We start from the raw sequence: 21,317 nt of genomic DNA, 5'->3' as shown, positions 1-21,317 counted from the left end.
AGTACTTTACACAGTGTAGAAGTAGAGGCAACACAACACAGAATTAATGCCCCAAGTGTTCACTTACAGCCAATTTGGGCCTGGGGGTGAGCAACACTGGTTCATTTCAGGACCTGGTAAGTAGAGGCATAACATGACCTACCTGAATGATGAAAGCTCCAGAGCCAGACAGTCCAGAGGGCAAGGCCAGGAGATGAGTAAAGGAAAATAAAACACATTTCTGTACCTTGTGGGCCCGATCCCCAGCACCAGTCAATTCCAATGACTGCCAGAGACTTCAATTCTCATTTAAAAAAGACCAAATCTGCAGAAATGCAACTGAATAACATTAGGAACCTGACACTCTCTAATGGACTTGGATACTGGCTGCACGTAGCACCTTTGCTGGTTTATAAATGAGGACGCAAGCAGTTCTTCAGACCTTCGGCCAAATTCCCACTTGTAATCATTCAATCCCACTGAAGGCAGAGTAAACAGAAGGCAAACCTGGTCTTCAGAATGAACTGGAGCTTGCGGTTTGCCCAGGTTCTGAAAATCTTGGTGATGTAAATGAGTGCCTGATTTGCCTGTGACTCATTTACCCCATCAGACAGCCCTAATGACCGGCCTGCCCTGGCTCTGCAGCGAGCAGGAACTTGGAGGAACTTCTCCTGTCCATACGCTATTAAGACATTCGTATCCCCCAGTCATTGACCTCCTTCCTACGCATCAGAAATCCTTCACTCCTTCCCAACACCACCACTGCCACCAAACCTATTTGAGCACTTCATAAATACCACTGAATTTATCTTCGCAACAGCCACGCAGGGCAGATTTCCTCCAAGCTAATGATAAGGCAACAACGGTAACAGCAAGGGTCAGATTTTTCAAAATGGAATTTAGTTCGAGTTCATGCGAGTTTCAATAAACTTCTGCTTTGCCTCTGAGCTGGTTGAGCTCATAGACCTTGATTTTGTTTAGTGCTCCTGGAGCTGTCAGGGTTCAGGCCATGTGAAAGTGCCAAGTTTCACACTGTTTTGCACATGAAACCATAAATCCCTCTTCAGAACCCCAGGGGCATGAGGGGGGCCACTTTCAAAAGGTTCATGAACTTGGATAAAGTTGGGTAGATACCAGAGTCTGTAACAAGGCACTAAATTAAGTTCTGTCCTGAAGCTTTTCATGGGCCTAGAATACAGAATAGCTAATAAGAACATTACCTTTTGGCAGAATTAGGCCATTGGTTAAAATCCCCCCAAACATTACCGTATTTTGTAGCTTTATCTTTTTCAGTTAATTCAAAGCATTATTTTCTTGTGGAAAATCGAGAGGTAGTTTTCTTTGTCTAAGGTTATTTCAGCTTTTGGTGGGTATCTAGACATGATTTTTTCCTGTTTTGTTTGCTTTTGAACTATGCACCTACCAAACAAAGACACATTCTACAGGGTAAGACTACCTGAAAATGTTTACTTGACTTATCACAAAATAGTTATTCTTCTGCAAAATATTTAGAGATTATATTTGCTAGTATACATTATTAAGTAATAATTTGTCAGTATTTCTTACCTGCTCACTTCAGTAAAAACCTGAATCGAAGTAATAGGAAAATCTCAGGTAGTAACAGCTACCACTCCAAATCCTTCATAACTCTGATTGTCAGTTTTCAGTGAAAACCACAACCAGAGTTTTCAACTATCTTATTCCACTGAAGTTTTAGAGGAAAATTTGCCATTTACTACTCAGGATCTTCATAATATGGATTTTAGAATAAAACTGAGAAATATTTGGTCACCTACCTTGCAAACACACGCACCAGCACATTACATGGTTGCTTTGCAAATCAAATTTCAAAATTAAAGCATAACTTGACGGCCAGAACTGAGACTTTCTTATGATAAATAACAAGTTACTCCATTGCCATCCCAGCGTAACGCTAGCAAGAAGTGAGAGAGTCAGATGTTCTTGTCTGAAGAGCAGTCGTTATAACAAACCAACGGATGGAGCAATGAAAAGGTCTCAGATTTGAGTCATAGTGAAGTCACAGACACAACCGATTCAGCGGAAGCTGTTTGGAGTAGCAGCCGCCTCCTTCCTTCGTATTTACATAGCAAAACCTCACTTCAACATATATTTACCAGCGATGTATCAGTAACTTTTGTAACGAGCAGGATCAGACATTCTGATGGTACGTAACACTATATGGTGTTTTGCAGGCAGTTTGCAAAGCACTTTATTCGAAGGTGCTGGGCGGTCATCTCAAAGTCCAGTGAGGAACCCAAGTTCAAGGGCCTTTGAAACACTTCTCTACCTTGACTGACGTGTTTTTGGGAGGAAATTAGCCTCCTTTGGACGGACATCTCCTAGACATCCATCCCTTGGCTCTAGAAGTCACACCGATGGTTCTGACGAGAGCTCTTTATTTCCCACCTGCCCAGCACACAAACCTGATGTGACTGAAGAAAGCGATGAAAAAATGCAAAATCTGAAGGAACCTTTAATCTCTTGAGTTAAAAAGAAAAAAAAAATGCAACCACTTACTAATGGAATGTTAAGATTGTGTATTAAACCCACAAAAGTCAGAAAACGAAGGAATTAAAGACTCCCTTGGCTCTTTTAACCCTTCCCTCTGCCTGTGTGCATTACAGGCTTTTCATTACAGCCGGCAAAGGGGCATAACCGTAGGTGATGTTAAAGGGGAGCACAGCCTGTTATGAAGTAAAGCTACAGAAATGGAAATCTTAATAACTAGTCCTTTTATCTTGTAAAAGTTTAATATTCACCATTAAAGAACGGCAAGACACTAAAGAAAGGGCAAGATGTTGTTATGGAGCTAAAGGAAATATTGAGTAAATGAGCTGTTCCTCTCAGTAAATATTTTGCTTGCAGTTTACTTGCACTGGTATTTATCTCCCATGAACCCCTATGACAGTGATATATCACAGCAAGTAACTATCCCCCAGTTTATGCTCATATGTAAACAGATCTCACTGAAATGGGCTAAGTTTGTCCTGTGTGCAGCACCTAGAGATGTATTTTGTATTTTTGCAGCCCCACGCCTGCAAAACTCAACACATTCTCCCTCACCAAACCTTCGAGCTCCGTGTGCGCCACATTTCGAGTAGCTGCACACTTCCCAACCATTAATGCCCACGTCCTCTTCAGGCGCTAGGAAATATCATGATCCCGGTTTTACAAATGAGAATCCTAGGCACAGACAGATTAAAGCTGAGCATTTCAAAGCACCCCAGTTAATTAAAATGACTGGAAAATGGGTGTCCAAATTGTTTAGATACCTTTGAAGTCTTGGAATAATTATATTGCTCAAGGTCACACAGGGAGTTTATGGCTGACCCACAACTTGAACCCAGATTTCCAGCGTCCCACTCCAGCACCTTAATCACAAAGCCATCTTTGCTTTCCAATTTAATACTGGCCAGACCTGGTCCGCATGCAAACTGGTTACCAATGGATGAAACCTGTTATTATGCCATATAATGTAGCTATCTATCTCTCCCCCACAGGATAAACAGCAGTGCATCGGGGCATCTCCAGATTCTTGTAGGTACACATCATTCCAAAACACAAGGCAGGGAAGGGCTACTGGAGAACTTGCACACAAGGACTTTTCCAACGGTGCACTCAGCTCTGCAGCAGTTTGTTGTCTCTCCTGTCCCTATTCTGGTGGCCCTGCTGCTGCACTGCCCCATCTTCTACTGCAGAATTTGACTATTTATTCCCTCTAACAGGTTTAGCCACCCAAGCCCATGTTGTTGCCGTCAGCTCAGCTGCAAATTCCACCACCTTTCTTGACTAAGGCCCGCTTGACATTACAGCCACCAGAGATGCTGTTTCTTGCTAGACGACAGTACAAAATAAACCCTCAGACGTTATTTAGAGCAGCACTGAGACTTCAGCAATAGAGAATAAGGTGGAAGAGCCCTTGCCCAAAGAAAAAGCTCAGAAAGGACCTGTCAGGGAGGCCTCCAGAGCACACAGACAGAAGAGCTTCTGCACATATCACAGTGTGACACTTGTTGGCCTCTCTCATGTCTCTGTGGTCTTCCCATGGAAGAAAAGGGCAGTATTTAACAAGTCAGTGTTGATATCCATTAATAAACCTGATCTCAGCTTCGTTTCCCTTCAGCATATGCTCCAATTACAGACTCCTCTCATTCAGGACTGCAAGAAAGCTCCATTTTCCAAATGCCGGTTCCTACCGCTGGCGCAAAAGTCTTTGGGCCTTGGTATGAACCGATGCAGTTACAAAACATAAAACTTCCCAGATAGGACGCAGCCTTGCGTTCTCCTTTGCCACACCAATGCCCTCCGGGATGTGGAACGCAATGGAAGACAGAGATCAACATAAAACACACGCACGCAGTTAACGTGCTGACATTTTATCACCGAGGTTGCTAATTTCCCATGCTAAAGAACAACCTTTGGAACCAAAATGAATTATGCGTCTCATTCTGAGTGCATCAAAGAGCAGACAGCCTTTTTAAACGAGTCAAGATCACCTCAGCTGTGCTTTTGTTATCTAGCCCAAGGTTAAGGATTTGGCCTTGGGCTAACAATTGGCTCAGAAAACCAGGATCATGTAATGAGAGTTCCAGGAAGAGAGAAAAACCAAAGCTTGGTAAAAGCACACTCTTCAAAGACTCCCAGTATTTGACCCCTTTTTTTTCCCTTTCCTTTTTTCCCCGTCTCAGATGAATGAGGTAAAGAAGAGAGAAATGGAGCCTGAAACCCTGAAGGAAATATTCGCACTCAAGGGGAGCTGGAAAGACCTTCCTGATGCTCAGGCTCACAGAGAAAGGCCTGCAAACAAACTTTCCTCACCGGTGAGATGGAAAAGTTGGCAGTAACCCACCGCGTGGCTCAGGTCTCAAAAGGAGAAGGCTCTTGGAAAGGGTAGCACCTGGTTTATTTGCTGTGATACAGAACACAAGCTAAGCTGCTCGCATTTGAAAATTAAATCTAACCCTCAACAAAAGGCTCAGACCCTGCAGCTGGTTAGAGCTGCAATAACCACCTGCCAGCAGAATGGTCTGCTGGCTTACACAGAGCTGGAGGCAAACTACTGATTCTTTTTTTTTTAAGTATCTTTTTGTTTGGGTGTTTTTTTGTGTGTGTGAGTGAGTTTTCGGTGGTTTGGTGGGTTTTTTTTTGCTTGTTTCAGTTTTATTTTGGTCAGAACCTGCACAGGGGAGTCACACATCACTCTCTCAACTTTTGCTGCTGACAAAAAAAACCCGACCAAAATCCAAAACCCAGACAACTTCACCCCCACCACCACTTTCCCAGGGCTGGGTCCTCCTCTCAGAGCAGCTCTGCAGTGGGCATGAATCAGTAACTCAGCAGGTGTGCAGGATCTCTCTCTAAATGACTCTGCCCTCTAGGGTACATGTGGGTTATATTTTCAAAGATTAAAGTCTTTTCATCTGCAAACCTGGGAGACTTCTTTGCCCAACATGTCAAGAAGTAGTTAACAATTAACTATTTCTAAAAAAACAAAACCAGCTTAAAAGTATAAATCACCAGACCAGGAAATATGAATCAATTAAGTCTTTGATCCTCCCCTCAGTAATAATATCATCTAGAACATGGGTTACTGCTAATCCTAAGTAACCAAAAATGTTGATGGACTTTAAAAATACCAGGAGTTAAGAAAAGGAGAACGTCAATTCCATTTCCTCCTGGTCTCTGAGTCTCAAGGTGTCATTCTGAGACCTCTCCATGGACAGTGTCAGGAAACTTTAAGAACCTGAGGCTTGACGGTGTCCTCATGCGATTCCAGCAGGGGAAGCTTTAAAGTAATCCTGCAGAATGCCATCGTCTGTACACTGAAAGCAGTAAAACAACAACATACCTGCCATTCTGGTAACCCAGATTTTCAACAATAGGAATAAAAGAGTATCAATAATGCCAGTAATTTGCAGAACATAACTGCTCGTATATTCAGTGCTGAGAAAACAGTTCCCACGTGCATTAGGACTTGGTCCAATAGCAAGGTTGTGACGTCAAAACTGCGTTCACGTTAATATTATGACATCGACTAGAAGATCGGGATTCTTCATGAAAACGGACCAAAAAGCTGGGGTCTTAACGGGAGAGACTGCTTTTAAGTAAAAGATTTTCTCTTTCACAGGAAGAAAGAAAATGCAAGCAGAAATAAAATGTGTTAGAACTGTCCTTAAAACAGAATAATTTAAAACAACAGCCAGAATGATGTTTGTAAGAAATAACACATATCCTGCCTCTCTTCCTACTTGCTAAGAAGTCAATAACTCCTCTGGTCTATGAAGCCCCGTACAAAGTTATCAATAAGTCATGAGAAAAATGCAAAAGTCAAGATTATAATGAAATGAATCATTGTTTCTGGCTGTAAAGCAGAGGCATTCTGCTCAGCCCGCATGTTTGGTGCGGCTGTAGCCAAATATCCCTTCCCCCCAAATCACCACTGGCCTTGCAATTAAGCTTCAATATGCCTGTGTGCATATTATTGATGTGGAAACAGCTATTTCCATCACACTGCAGACATTCTATACTTTTGAAGTCTGTGGTTACAGAGTCATTATTCCATACAACACTTTCCCATCACCAGGGTGTGCAGGATGCTATAAAAAAAGTGGTTTTGTGCAAGTTCCAAGCTACTGGAATTTTGTCAATAGTTACCTTAAATACATTATTTTTTATACATGGTCACCCTGCCTTCTGAGGCTTTGCTTTAATAAAAAGGACTGGATTGTCTGAGAACGAAGTCGGTAGAGCTGTGGAGATTTGCAGATCTGGTTGGTATTTCCATCTTTTAACCTGCACGTTGTTTCCAAGATGATGATGATGATAGTAATAATAGCAGTAGTAACAATAACAATACATTGGCTTCTGTTTGTAGTGAAACACTGCTGGAGTTGAATGCTCTGTTTTAATGAGACACACTGAATGAAACAGTATCCTGCAGTGCAAGAAATACATGTCAGCTCTCTGCTGCCTTGGCATTGTGACCCAAGCTACAGTACAATATTCAGCATTTTCTTGATAGTCTCCCAGAATAACCTTCTTAATTTAATCTCTAATGGGATTATCAGCCTCATTAAATTGTAAATCTGCCGCAGCCCAGCTGTTGTGGGAACCTGAACTTTCAGAATGTTATCAATTCTCCGCTCTGATCCCTCTACCTGAAATCCCTCTGCAAACTTTTAACGCTTTCAGCTTCAAAAGCCTGCAGGGTCCTTTCCCCACTTCCAACTTGTTCCCACAGAAAATCCTGCCTCTTTTCAAACCAAAAAGCCACAGATCTGCTTCTTTCCTGGCGCTAAGCCAATACACCCAACTGCAGACCTAACCCAGTGGCTCCGGACTAATTTCTACATGGGTAGCCAAGCATGTTTTGCAGAAGCCCCTAGAAGATTGAACTGTGAAGAGCAAAAATACATCTCAGCAGAAGTCCGATAGCTCTCAGCCGCTGCTCCTCTATGGAGGGCAACACAAGCCCGGGCAGGTATCGCAGCCGAGCGCCTTCACAGCGCTATGTAAATACAGACGCAAAACGAGCTTTGGCCCTCAGACTCCTGCCAAGTTCCAAACGTGGTCCCTGGTGCTACGAGGAGTACGAGTGCAAACCTTCAGCCCCTTCCCAAACCAAGATTCGTGCCGAAAGGGACAAATTTGCCTCTGTAAAGGACACAGACCCCGGACGAAACGAGTGTACCTGCTTTTCTAAGTGACCATTGCTTGTGGACGGAAGGTGGCTAAATCCTGGAGGGCACTGACAGGTGACTAGACTCCAAAAAGGGAGGAAACTCCACCTTAGGAAACCATTACTGCTTGTTGCAGACAAGGCTGTCAGGAATACAGGTAAGGAAGGATTAGTACTGGAGAGACAGGAGAGAGGTAATCTTAAAATAATTGTTGAATTATTTTCGTGCCCAAGCAAGGCAAATGCGATGGGGACACTCATGGTTACTTTCTCATATATATCTGCAACATCTCTTAGGAGAAACAAATAAAACAGTGGGAGTACAGTAGAGTAAGGATATATACCAAAGGAGCTAGGATTTTTTCCTCATACAGAGTAGTCTAGTAACATAAAAGACTGCCTCTTTTACCCAACACCCTCCTAGAGAAATAATATGTACGCTCCAAGTGTCCTTCTGAACCTACCTTTTTTCTTTCCTATGTAACTAAAAAGCAAAGCGGTTTGTGCCTGTAACAACCATCTATAACGTCTTTAAGAATACATTTTAATGCCTTTGGCTTTTCAGCATTATTTTGAGCAGCTTAAGTCAACTGGGAACAAGATCTGTGTTTCTCACGTTGTAAGAACACAACAAATCAAGTTCTCATAGCAGCAGTCTGCCCTACCAAAAGGGGTACCTTTAATATAAAGAAGAGAAACATTCCATACCCATAATGAGATAAATAATACTTCAGGCAAGATATGGCACCTTTAAAAGTGCCTTTTCAGTCCTGAATTTTTCTCAGCTTGTTACTACAGAAACCATCTAGCAACCAGAATCTAAGACACACTCCACCCAAAACAGAGAAAAACAATATAGACAGAGCAAGCTTCTCCTCCTATTTTTTTCCCCCCCTCTTTTCTTTCACCCCCCCCACCCTTTTTCTGAAAGGGTGGGTGAGTGCTAAGAAAAAGTATCTTAGTGTGCAAAGGACAGGAGTGTTTTGCATGCAGTCGAAACAGTAAAGCTCTGATTACAGATGGCAGAAATGAAAGCAGGGCATGAGTAATGAGCAATGAGAAATGCGTAATGTGGGATGAGGATATAATTTCCACACATCGGCTAAAGAAAGGTTTACACTCTTAAGCAATAAAAACAAACCATTAAGCCAGACCTGCACTGTCAGGAAGTATAAAACAGTTCTTGAAACTCTGCAGTTACTATACAAAAACTTTTCATAAACTTTTGTTTCCTGATCTTCATAAAACATTAACATCAAGCTGCCATATGGCAATTAGCTGCCTCCTGAAATCAATTAAAAAAAAAAAATCATCAATTTAGGAATAGTTCTACAATAAAATAGCTCAATAATTATCCTCTTCTAATAGTGTAGCAAAGTGGGTCTAATAAATGCAGTCCAGATGAGCTTTTTCTTCAAAGCTGAGAGTACAATAAATCATGTTCCTCTCCAAGCCTCATCAGCACTGATTGCACAAGCGAGACCTCTCGCTGCCTGGCGGGGTGGGGGGAAAGCGGGTGACGGTCTGTGGACCCCAAACCCCATGACCACAGGAGCAGGAAAGGTCTCAACGCCTGGTTACCATGAGCCCAGGTGAGCAGAGCAGGTCCTGCTCGGTGAAAACGGCCAATGCTCTCGGGAGAGCTTACCTCAACTGGCGATCCTCCCGCGTCATTTTTACATGCTGCTGACCACAGAAGTCCAACTGAATTTTGCGTAAAAATTATCAAGCCACTCGACAAAGCTGCTACTGAGTCTCAAAAGGACAAGGAGAGATGCTGATCACATTTGTGTTTAGAGAGATGCTTATCTGAAATGCACAAAGGGTGACATTATCTATCACAATCTCTGCCTATATAGATTATATAAGTGCCTAGAAGCAATATGTTTAGGGGAAACAGGCTACGGGGTAACAAAGGCAGTTTTGCCTTCCAGATCTTCTGCTTTTTCTCCTCTTAAGAGGAAAAAAATAAAGCTTTTCTTTTTTCTTGTAGAGTACTAAATAACACTAAAAAGTACTAAAGAACTGAAATAAGTACTGGAGTAGCATCGTAACAGCATACCCTTAGTATTTAGAATTATTTAGCAGTCATTACCAGACTTAGAAGATGTCAGAAAGCCCAGATGTTTCAGAAGGACTGTCTGATCATCAACCCTATTTAGCAGAGTTTGGGAACCCAACTGATCTCTAGGAGAACTTTCTGTTACTCATGTATGAAAGTCTTTTTATCTAAACAAACTATTCAGTGCAGCACACTCACGTCTCCAACCTAAAGAGAGCAGTTAAGGGCTACAGATTTAAAGATACCTTATTAAACCAATTTTGCAGAAATGTATTGACTTGATAAGCTTGACATGCGCATACTTCTTCCTCAAAGTCAGTATGGAACTGATGATTCTGTGACTAAGAGTCAATCTTACTAGGTTTACAACTACACGTTGGTCTCATGGTGTATTTTACTAAGGATGCAACTCTTTGTCAGGCAACTGGAGGTTTTTGCCTTCACAAGGAATGTGGCATCACACCATGACCCAACTACTGCTCGTGCACAGACAAGCACCGTAGCCAATTTATTTGTGACAAGATTAGCATCAATGTGTTCTCATGCCTTAGAGGAGAAGGAAAGCAGCCACCACTCTGTAAAAAGACTCCCTCAATTTAGTTACACACGAAGGGCTGGGAGCTGTGAAACTTAAAGCTTGCAAGGCTGGAGTTTAGGAGCTGGTTGGAAGCACTGTGGGGTCTTTATTGATTTCAGCAGGTCTGGGATCAGACCCTTCCTGTCCATAGGAAAGGTAAAATGTTCAATTCTTCAGGCCTTTTGCAAGCTCAGGTTCCACAGTACACTAGCACTGCTGTGACTGGCACAACCACATATCCCAAACGATCAATGAAGTCTTGTAGAATCTCCACTGTGGTAAATCCCATGAGTGACAACCTCCCAAATCAACAGCTCGAAACTCAGACATCACCAGGAAAGCTGGAGTGCCCTTCCCAATGAGCAAAAGGCAAACTAAACTCCTGCACAGGTAACACTTCCCCTTAAAAACACTAAAATAGTCATCAAAACAGCGCTGATCTCTTGTAAAAGCAAACAGGTTGTCCACCCAGCCAACTTGTGTTACCATGTAGCATCGGCATGACCAATAACATCAGCTACCGCTCAAAACCAAGCAAAAATCAGCCAAACTGCAGAGTGCTGAATTGTTCTCTACTAGCTATTAAAAATACAAAGAAATACATATGTTTTTATCTCGCCACAAGTTTACAGCTAGCGTAAGATATTTTCTAAGCCCACAAGAGAGAAATGAGATTTTGTGTCCTATCCTCTGCACCCATTGCTTTTCCTGATGATTAGCAGTAGAGAACTGCTCCCTAGGACCTGTAAAACATCATCAAGTGAGCCCTTCTGATCAACAACCCCACAAAAAGCCAATTTCAGCTACTTTCCTGCTCTACTATTTCAGCACAACTACCACACAACAAGCAGCCCGGCCCCTGCACGCTCGTCCTGGGTTCTACAGCTAGAAACCTGACCACCACATCAGTATTTTAATGTGCAACAGGCACAACTAAGTATCAGCTTTAATGCTGCGTTTGCCAACTGCAAATCGCACTGCTGCCCCACACATGAAGGATTTAAAAAGATGTAAGCTCAAGTTATCCTTGCGATGACTGCACAACAGAACCATTTTTTCTTACAGACTGGACCTTTCAGAAAGAAACATCAGAGTTCTGTGATTTATTATCTGAAATAAGCATTTTGAGGGATGGAAATAAAAAAGGTGCTTTCAAACACAAAACCCTGGAAGGGAAGACAAACTAATCTGCAAAACCACCAGCTGAGGTAAGAGATAGGAGGCTGCATGTGACAACAGATTGGCAAAAATTGGAGATTAATTTCACTATAACACTCCACAGAAGTGAGCTCTCAGCTGAGCTGAGGAAGCATGCAACGCTTTTCCAACTGGTAAAGACAAGGGCTCGTAGAAATAAGGTCATTATTCCTCTTCAGCGTACATAATCACAAAATAAAAAAAGGATGACATTTTAGTTTTTATTATTTTATATTTGGCCAGGACTTTTAAAGGAAGGACTTTGAAAGGAAACATCAAACATTCACTTTTCTGTAGGTCTAGAAAGGATTCAGTTTTCCCCCACCCCCGCCTCCCGTAGGGTTTCTATTGGCCCTTCTCGTATTCACGCTGCAAATTAGTTGGGAATAGCAGTATTTATACTAGATCGGCAACGTCTGGTTCTTATCCAAATGTTCCACCTAAAGAGGACGCCAGTTCTCATGGATTGGACAGCCCACCCTGCAGCATTCCTGAGAATTGTACAATATAATAATCTTGAAAGTCAGCAGAGTGGATTATCCACTTTTTTCTGGACTTGAACTTGTGACCTTAACAGTAGCACAGCAGAAAGCAAATGTGCTATGCACTTTGCCATAGTAACCTTCCATGTATTCTTTTCAACTTAAATACACACAATTGAAACAGCTACAATTTTGGAAAATTATGTACAAACCCTATATTTTTTTCTTTTTGATTACATATAAATACAAATTAGCTATTCTTCTAAAAAGTGGTTATAATAGTAAATAAATACAAAATAAGAATCTGACCATTATACTTCATGTGCTGGGGTTAAACCCATATAAAATGTACAACTAAAATACATTTAAAATCTTTAAAGGAATATTTCTCTGATTAAAATATTTGTTTTCCCAACTTTTTCGTAGACATAAATATATTTTCAAAATAGTTGTGTTTTTTTTTCTTTCCATTTCATTACATAAATAAAGTCTTCATTGGGAAATATTAAAGTGTCAGCTTTTTTTTTTTTGTCTTTTTTTTTTTTTTTGCATTTATCTAATATATTTGCTGTGTTAGCGGCACCCACAACCCTCCACAACCATATCTTGATAGTTCTTTAATACAACTTTTTCATTCTCGTCAAGGTAGAGCATGGAAATAGCACTCAGTTCTGTCGGCACACAGCAAGCCTTGGGGATTTTGGAATTCACTGAATTGACCAAAGTCTGAACAATGGCATGGTTTGTTGAGTTTAGATGATCTGCCAGTGGAAAAGGACATTCCCCGTGGCAGTAAAAGGCACTATACCCCGGTGGGGCAACAATCCAGTCATTCCACCCCACATCATTGAAGTCCACATATAACGGATGCCTTTTGCAACTGTATTTGTGGCGTTTACGCTGTTTGTGTTTCGCTTGACGCTTTTCTCTTTTATGAAGCGGGTGTCCCTTGCCATCATGCCCAAACGTTACTAATAATGGCCTGAGCTGAGACCAGCTATCTTCATCCTGATGTAAAGACCTGCTAATCCTAACGTGCCTCTTGGAGGCACTGTTCTCTTTGTCCAAGTGAACCACCTCTACCACAAACCCATGATTAGGATGTCCATGTGCAATCCACCTCAAAACAGCTGGTGTTACATCAAAACTTTCCCATTTACTTGCATTATGATGCACCAACCTGGTGTCCAAAAGTCTTGTGACAGGGTCCTTAGAGGTGGCTGTGGCTGGCTTTATAATTTCATAAATATTAATACGGTGATGGTAGCTGCTGTTGTTCTCTGAGGTTTCGTGCACCTGTTTCCGAAAAATCTGGAGTTCAGCTGAGGTGATAGACTCCTCATTAGGGATGGAAGTTAAATTAAAGAAGAAGCGCCGTGCTGTTTTCCCACTCGTTTCTGGCAGTTCTTCCAAAACTTCTAATTTGATTAAACAGGTAAAACAAAAACAAAAAAGGGAAAACAAATCAGGAACTGAGACAAGCAGCCAAACCCCTCAGCCTGCTGTTGGCAACTTTCAAACGACAGCTAACACATGTGACACGCGGGATCTGAAAGACTTTCAGGCAGAAAATACCATCTGCCTCGTCTCTCCGTTTATTTATGCAAGCATGTACAGCATGAAGTTCAGAATGTTTCATTCATTGTTAAGTACTTTGATTGAATACTGGTGCCTTTTGCATTCCAGGTGGTTATAATAAGCGGCAAGAAACATGCAGCGTTACTTTGGAATTCGAGAACATTAGTGAGAAAACTCAAGCATTATAGTTAGTAAGGGCCTGATGAGAATCATTAAAACTCATTGAGAACATGGGGTAACTCTTGCATTTTCATTGTTTTTTTTTCAAGAATGTGGCTCTAACATCAATCCCTTAAACTCCATTCTGAAAAATATTACTCTGCAGTTTAGGTGACTTACAAACCCTAACGTACAGAGTTTTGTATCTTAATTAGAGATTGTGACTTCAACATGTGTAATAGCACCTTACAAAGCACATCCTATAGCATTTACCCAAAAGAACGGCAGGAAGGTTCAACTGCTAGAAAGAGGTGGATGGTAAAGGGATAATGACATAAAGTCACTTCTGAACAACAGATTTTCAAAACCACACATACACACAAAAATGTAAAAAGTCACTAAACCACAGGCCATTCTCACCTTTGAGCCAACAAATAACTGAATGGAGCTTCAGAGGCAGTAAATATATCTAGGGTTGCTAAAAAGTATGATGTTGCTACAGAAATTGAAAAAATTAAAAGTGTTTGCCATAATAAATCTCTCTCAAATCATGGGGTTTAACTTTGGTACTAAGCATCCTGAAGAAACAGTCACTTTCTAAGGGGAAGCTGTTAGCAGTTCTTAGTCCTGCAACCATGCCCTGTTGAATCCAGTACGATTTTTTGCATAACGTAAGGCTCAGCTTTACAGTATTTCAGGACCAGACCAATATTTGTAAATATGCAGACGTTTTGAGAGGTCACAAGACAAACTTCTGCCTTCATGAAGCCACTAGTACAGACTGAGAACTCAGTGAAAAAATGGGGTCATATTCATTTTCTTCCAAATTTCGCGAAAATTATAGAATAGCTTATATGTCAAAAAGTCTTTGCTGTAGCAGTATGACTACTTCAAACTGCAGATTTCTACATTTGCCTAAAAATTTCTAAACTTTGCCCTTCCAGCTCCTCTCTTGCTCAGCCCCTCGCCTGCCACGCTCAAGTTTAACATGAACAACCCCTCACTGGCTCTTCCCCATCCACTGCTGCATCTTTACTTTTCTCGTATGGGGGTTAACATTTCATCTCTCATCTCCTTTCTCAGGATAAGGTTTTCCACTAAATAGCACGTCCATTCCTCTGAGGCCACCCCTTTATCCATCAGCAACATTAAACACTAATTAATTTTAAAGGGAAAACTGCATTTTCATTGCGTTTACAGCATGGCCGCTGCATGCCAACACCAGAGACTAGCAGCCAAGAATTATTACAACCTGGGGAAACGTTTCCCGATGAGCACACGAGCGACACGCGTGCCACGGGCTCCACGGGCCTACCCGCGCAGTGGCTAAAGCCACAGAGACTGTTTTGGCTACTTAAGCTGGGAAACGCGCCTGGTTGCTCAGCGAGGCCCTGTCCCAGAGGGTCCGTTGCCTCGGTGGGCTGTGGGAGAGGGGAGGCAGAGGTGTTGCTGGACACCCCGTTCTGCATTTGGCTGGGCTACCTGCAGGTGAGAGTCAAAACCCAGCTGCGGGGTTTTTAGCAGCACTGTTGGCTGGGGGGTGTGCAGCGGGTCCAGGCTCAATCGCTCCTCGACGGCAGGGTGAGGGAGCGCTCAAGAAGCCACGATTGATCGTTTCATTGATCTCTCACGGGGATTAGATAAGGATTAGAAATCTCCGCAGCAGCCCCGGCTCAGCAGCATATTAGGGAGACTTTCCTGCTCTTTAGCCTCGCAGAAGAAAAAGCTATTTGTGAGAACGCTTAACGTGGAGCTGCTCTCTTTTAGCGGAAAAAAGGACATATAACACGAGCCCCTCGTCGGATAGAGCAGGGAGGGGGAGAGAAGAGGTTCGCAGAGCAGGCGGTTCGCGGCTGAAACCCCGCAGCCGGGGCTCTGGCCGCGCACCGCCGCCCGCTCCATTGCTAAACCCCGCGTTACCGGCGGCAGAGCTTACACGCTCCCGGGGAGGAATCCGCCCCGACGGGAGCTCCTCCTCCGGCCCTCCCCTTTTCCCTCCGCTGCCTCAGCCCGGCCCGCGGAGCCCGTTACCGGCCCCCCCATCCCCGGCCCCCGCCCCTACCTTCGTGGTGGAAGCTGCGGACGGTGTTGGCGCGGCTGGCCGCCCTCTCCAGCGGGTAGCCGAGGGCCGACGGCTGCCCCTGCTGCTGCCCTGAGTGCAGGCGGTAGAGGTCCAGCATGTAGGGGGGGATGACGACGTCCTTGCCGGGGCTGGGCCGCCGCTTGAGCCCGAACATGTGGAGCAGACGCAGCTCGAACTCGCTGAGCAGGTCCTCGGGGCGCTGCGCGGCCGAGGCGGCGCGGCCCGTCTCGCTGAAGCGCCGCCGCCCCACCTCCGGCATGAGGCCGGCCGCGCCGCCCAGCAGCACCTGGCAGAGCAGCAGCGCCAGGACGGAGCGGGTCGCGGCAACCATGATCAACCTGCGCGGAGGAGGAGGAGGCGATGGGAGCCAGTCAGCGCGGTCACCGCGCCGGGGGAACGAGCCGCGGGGTGGGGGGGGGAAGGGCGGACGGGGACGGTCCGCAGGTGGGTCCCACCCCGGCGCCCGGCCTGGGCCATGGCGAGCGCTGCCCGCCGCGGAGGAGCCCCCCGCGGGGCCCCGTCGGGCCGCTTCAGGTGCTCGGCGGCGGCGAGCGGCGGAGCGAGGCACGAAAATCCCCGTGGCAGGAGATCAAAGGGAGCGAGGCGGGACGGGGCGGGGGAGCGGGGCGATCCGCAACAAAGGAGCGCGGAGGTGAAGGGAAGGAGGGGGCGGTCGGGGGCACCGCCGGGGCCGGGCCGCTGCCCTCGGCGGGGCACAGGTGTGCGCCCGGCCGGGCCGGGCCTCCCGCCGCCGCTGCCGGGACTGCTCCGCGGGGAAAGCGCCCGGCGGCGGACGAGGGAAGGGGCGGCTGCCCCGCCGACGCGCAAAGAGACCTCCCCGTCCCGACCCCCGCGCGTCCTCCCCTCTCCGAGCCGCGCCGAGCCGCGGGGGCTCAGGGCCGGCTCCGCTTCCCCCGCGCCGGGGCAGCGGCTTCCCCCAACGGAGAGGAAGGGAGAGCTATTCCCCTTGGCGGAGGGAAGGAGGAAAATACAAATCCTGCTTCGTCCTTAGCCAAACCCACAGGATATTCTTCTCCCCCGTGAAACTCTGCGCTGGATTATAATAATAATAGTTATGATTAGTGTCCCGTCCCCCCTCTCTCTTCCAGGGCGCTAGCACCTCTGCCGTGGCCCACGGAGTCATCCTGCGGAGAAGGTTTTCAGCGGATCTGCGACCGCCGGAGCTATACCTGTGTGCAGCAGCAGGGGTTGTGTCTGCAGGAGGGTTTTCTGCTCTCGGGGTGTTTTTCCCGCATCACTTGGTGTTACTCCAAACTTCGCTGCTGCTCCTCTACAGCTGCCGAGCAGAAAATAGAAGTTCCCTGAAGTACAGTCCGCCTCTGAAACATACTTTTAGCAGCTAGTTGAGGAGGCAGAAGGCAAGTCCCGGCCAGGGAAGGGCTTCTCCCTTTTAAAAGCAGCGATCGGAAAGTTGTTGCTTCTTCTTCTTCGTCCTCCTCCTGTGTGTGTGTGTCTGCCTGCCCGTGAAGGGGTCCCTACGTGTCTACGGAGTTAAAAGGCTCCTTTTAAAAAATGTCCTTTGCATCACCCGCACCAGCCAGATAGACATTTAGCGAGACTCCCGCAGCGACATGAAGAAGCAGCTTGACTTCGCTCCCTTAAAAAAGAAAGGAGGGAGGAGGGAAAATTAAAAAAAAATTAAAAAAATAAAAAATCAAAAAGGGTGGAGAGCAGCCTGCTGCCGGCCCGCGTGGAGCGGCCGCGCCGGGGGACAGCGCCGGGTGTCCTGCCCGCCTCCCGGCCCGCTCCGCACCATTGCCGGGGGTGGCCCGGTCGCCGCCGCCGGGGCTTTTTGTTGCTCGGCGATGTCACGACCCCGGAGGCTCGCGAGCCCGCGCCAATCACAGCCGCCCTGTGGGAGCGGGCTGCGGCCCCGCACGGCTTTTAAAGGAGACGCCGCCTCCCTCCCTCGTTCCTTCCCTCGGTCCTTCCCTCCCTCCTCCCTCGCCCGCTCCCTCCCTCTCTCGCCCAGCTGCAGCCGCCCGCCCGCGCCCGGGTCGCGGGATGGGGCCGGTGTCCCGTCCCGTTAAGCTGTGGCACCGGGTGTGGGAAGCGCCGCCGGTCCGGTCCCGCTGCGGGTGGCGGTGTCCCGGAACCGGACTGAACCCTCTCGGGCTCCGCAAATCGGATTAGCGCCGTGGGTTGCCGGTGTGAAGGTCACGTAAGGTACCGGGAGAATCCCGGTGCTTCAAAAGCAGTTTAAATATATATATATATATATATATATATATACACAGACACACACACGGACACGTATTGATGTTTCCACCCCACCTCAGCAGTGCACGGGGCATTCCGCAGCCCAGCCGCGGAAGCCCGGGGGTTTCCTCGCTCCCCTCCCCGAAAGAGAAGCGCCGAGGCTCGGGAGGAGCCGCCTCCCTCCTCCCGGTGTATCAGACCGCGGGCTCGGCCCGGCCGTGCGGACGGCACAGGCTTCGGTTTGGGCTTTTTTTGTTGTTGTTTAAGATGTGGCTGCCCTCCAGTGGTGGAAATGCGGCGGATCTCCGGCCCCGAAACGGCAACCCCATCACAAACCACCCTGGGCCGGCCCTCGGCCGTTCGCCTTCGCCCACCACCTGCCCCGGGGACCATCGCGCTCCCGCCACGGTTGTGGGGGACACGTCGGTGCGCCCCGGGTTTGCAGCCACGACCGATCGTCCCAGACCCAGCATCGCACACGGCACAAATGGGTGAAGAAGGCAGACCTATGCCCAGTGGGATCTGGCTCCCAAACCAAGCTACATCACTCACTCCGCTGATCTTGGCAAATCTAATCCCAACACAATTTGCTAACCGGTGGGTAGAGATGCACCCTTTGCACCATCTGTTGTTTGTCTGCTCGGGCTCTGCGGTAGGGCCCGGCCCTTCTTGCACAGGTATGCGATACCCAGCAATTTAGGGTCCTCATCAAAGCCATCGGCACACCATCATTAGCTGGGGTCCCGGTGCTAGCACAGGCTCCTTCCCAGCAAGGTGAGTGCCATGTGCTCCTCCAAATACCTCTCAGGGGTTTCATTTGCAAAAGACGCAGACAGCCTTTGACACCTTGAGTTACTGCGGAGGAGGATTTAAAGCAATAACAACTGAGACAACTCCATTACCAGCTCCTCCTTTGGGAGCGGCCTTTTCCCTCCATCTTACGACTTTTCTCAGTATAAGAAAAACGCCAATTTGAGTCAGGAATTCAGCACATTTGGACTGGATAATTCCTCCTGTGGACCTTCTTTTCTCAACTTTCCTATCACATTAAGAGTGACTTCAGCTAAATGGCAAAACATCACTGCAGGATGAGGTGTTCACACAAGGAGTTAACACACTAGTGTAACAAACCACCTTAGAACTACACCAGCATAATTAAAGCTCCTTCATACCACCAGCTCCCAACATTCGTTAACCTGATCTTCATTTGCCACCGCACATACGGCGGTAGAGGTGACACAGAGCGAGGCAAAACCCTTCAAATTTTAGTTACTTCTTCATTGCATTCCAGCAAAGATAATGTTTAATTTTATGACTTCCTGCAAGTCTTTAGCATGAACTGAAAGTGCATGCAGTGTGACTTCAGGGTATGCCAATTATGTAAATCCACACTAAAATAACAATAGCAACGTAGTTTACACATCACTGACATTAAATGAGCACTTCAACTTCTAATTGCCATTCCAGTTCAATCTGTAGTGGGTCATGCCAGGAAAAAGTCATTTCTTGCCTCAACACTTACTCCCTGTGCCTGGAGCATAGGCTGTACTGTATGCCCAGCTCTGCGTTATCTCCAGGAGCTTTCTATATTAGGATGATGAGCCTTGTAAGGGAGAAACGTGTTTGTGGTTGTTCTGAAGGCCTGCATGTATTCTGATCTGATATCAAGAGGGTCTTACATGTTTGCCCCTCTCTTATTTTAAATATAAATAGGCTCTCACAGTCTTCTGTTGTCTTAGCCATAAAAGACAATATTCCCCCTTCTAGTTTGTCACCCCTCAATCTATTTAGATCAGCTGCTGGGGCAGTGACTTTGCCTTCCCTCCTGTTCCCAGGATATCCCAAAAGACACCACCGAAGCACTTGCACCATGTTCCCTGAACACACTGGCACCCACACCAGAATCTCAGCCATGTTCCAGCACCTTCCCCACAATGGAGATTTCTCACCAGGGCGGGTCTGGCTCCCTTTCAGCCAGTGTTCCGGTGAATATGGAGAATAAGGCCCTCAAAGCATCATCCACAAAGGTCTGGTTATGGTTCACACCTCATCAGCACAACAATAAACTAAATACCCCTCTGCAGAGCCTGCTGCACCCAGACCCACTTCTACTGCATCTCTAGCACCAACACACTCAAAGTTACAAGCTGAGAATCATCTTTATCATGACACAGCATCAATGACAGGCATATTTAGGTATAACAAACACAGCACTTGATCTGTGGAGAACAAACATGCCAGGGGGTGCCCACCCAGACTTCCAGCTCCCCAAAGGAGCCTTCACAGCAGGTGTAAGGCCCTTGTCACCCCCATCCCTGCAGCTCACCTAACAGAAAGAAACCAAAGTTCAACCAGCCCCATTACCTGGTGCTGCGATTCCTCACGGACTCCGTGAAACCAAGGAGTGGAGCAATCCATCAACTAAAGACTCAGGCCCATCACAGTGAGCTCCTACAGTGGCATTTCACTTTACAGAGCTACTTTTCAGATCAAGCCTGCTCTTCAGCTAAATTCCTGCCAGAGAAACCATTTCCACTGAAAAGATCTGGGACAGATACTGGATTTTAGGACAGCTGATTGGTGGAGATGGGTTGAACCAGTAAATACTCAACTAGCAGCACCTGCTGCTAAGGTTTCAGATCCAGGTGTTCCTTTCCAGGACCCAAACACAGCTGATAATTCTCAACTTTAAGTATTGTCAGGTGTACTTAGTAAAATGATAGAAAAATATCCACATAAGGATAAATTTTACAACACAGTAAGAGTCCTTTTTCAAGACCAGAAGGGAAAAGATGAGAATCTTTTCCCCCCCCAGCATTTTCTTCCTGCAAATACTATATCAATCACATTTATATACTGCCACCATGTAGCATCTTCTTTTCCAACCTGGTTAAATCGTGGCCATCATGGTTAATGGCTACAGGCAGAAGACTTCAGCTGGAAGACCTGGATGAGAAATGCTCGCCAGGGTCTCTGACTATAACCTGTAACCCTTAGCAAAATGACCCGATTTCTGGTCTAGTTAGAGACACAGGTCTTCAGAAACACTTGCATCGCTCTATGTACATTGATAGTTGACAGTTTTACTACTGATTTCAGCAGACCAATGCTGAGCGTTTTTGAATATGCCCACTGTAGACCACTGTCCCCTGGATGTGATAAGTATGTGAGATGTGAAATATTAATAGTAGTGAGCTCTTCTTACAGAATTTGCAGATTTTAGTGAATAAACCTCTTGATAAAAACCTGTGCTAAAGGATGAAACATATACGTGGTACGGC

At 46.0% G+C, this 21,317-nt stretch overlaps 1 protein-coding gene across 8 annotated transcripts in view; it reads right to left on the bottom strand.

The window, feature by feature from the left end:
• The window catches only part of BMP2 (bone morphogenetic protein 2), an 86,724-nt gene extending 69,037 nt beyond the window's left edge, over nucleotides 1–17,687 (bottom strand). For 5 of the 8 annotated variants that reach the window (XR_011738065.1, XR_011738063.1, XR_011738064.1 and 2 more), the window contains exons 1-3: nucleotides 17,007–17,687; nucleotides 15,796–16,154; nucleotides 13,177–13,414 (exon numbers count right to left, since the gene is read on the bottom strand). Coding sequence is in view for 1 of the 8 variants with exons in the window: in XM_065835894.2 (XP_065691966.1) it covers nucleotides 12,570–13,414; nucleotides 15,796–16,147 (1,197 nt within the window). In the remaining 7 variants the exon portion in view is untranslated. Of the gene's footprint in view, nucleotides 1–7,690; nucleotides 7,822–9,326; nucleotides 9,488–11,726; nucleotides 13,415–15,795; nucleotides 16,155–17,006 lie in introns of those variants that run through there. The other 3 variants (XR_011738069.1, XR_011738068.1, XM_065835894.2) reach the window with 3 other exon arrangements.
• Nucleotides 17,688–21,317: the final 3,630 nt, after the last annotated feature.

Source organism: Patagioenas fasciata, chromosome 3 (assembly GCF_037038585.1).
Source record: "Patagioenas fasciata isolate bPatFas1 chromosome 3, bPatFas1.hap1, whole genome shotgun sequence".
Classification (NCBI taxonomy): Eukaryota; Metazoa; Chordata; class Aves; order Columbiformes; family Columbidae; genus Patagioenas; species Patagioenas fasciata.
Note: the sequence above shows the minus strand (reverse complement) of the source record. Positions and strands in the feature narration are given on the sequence as shown.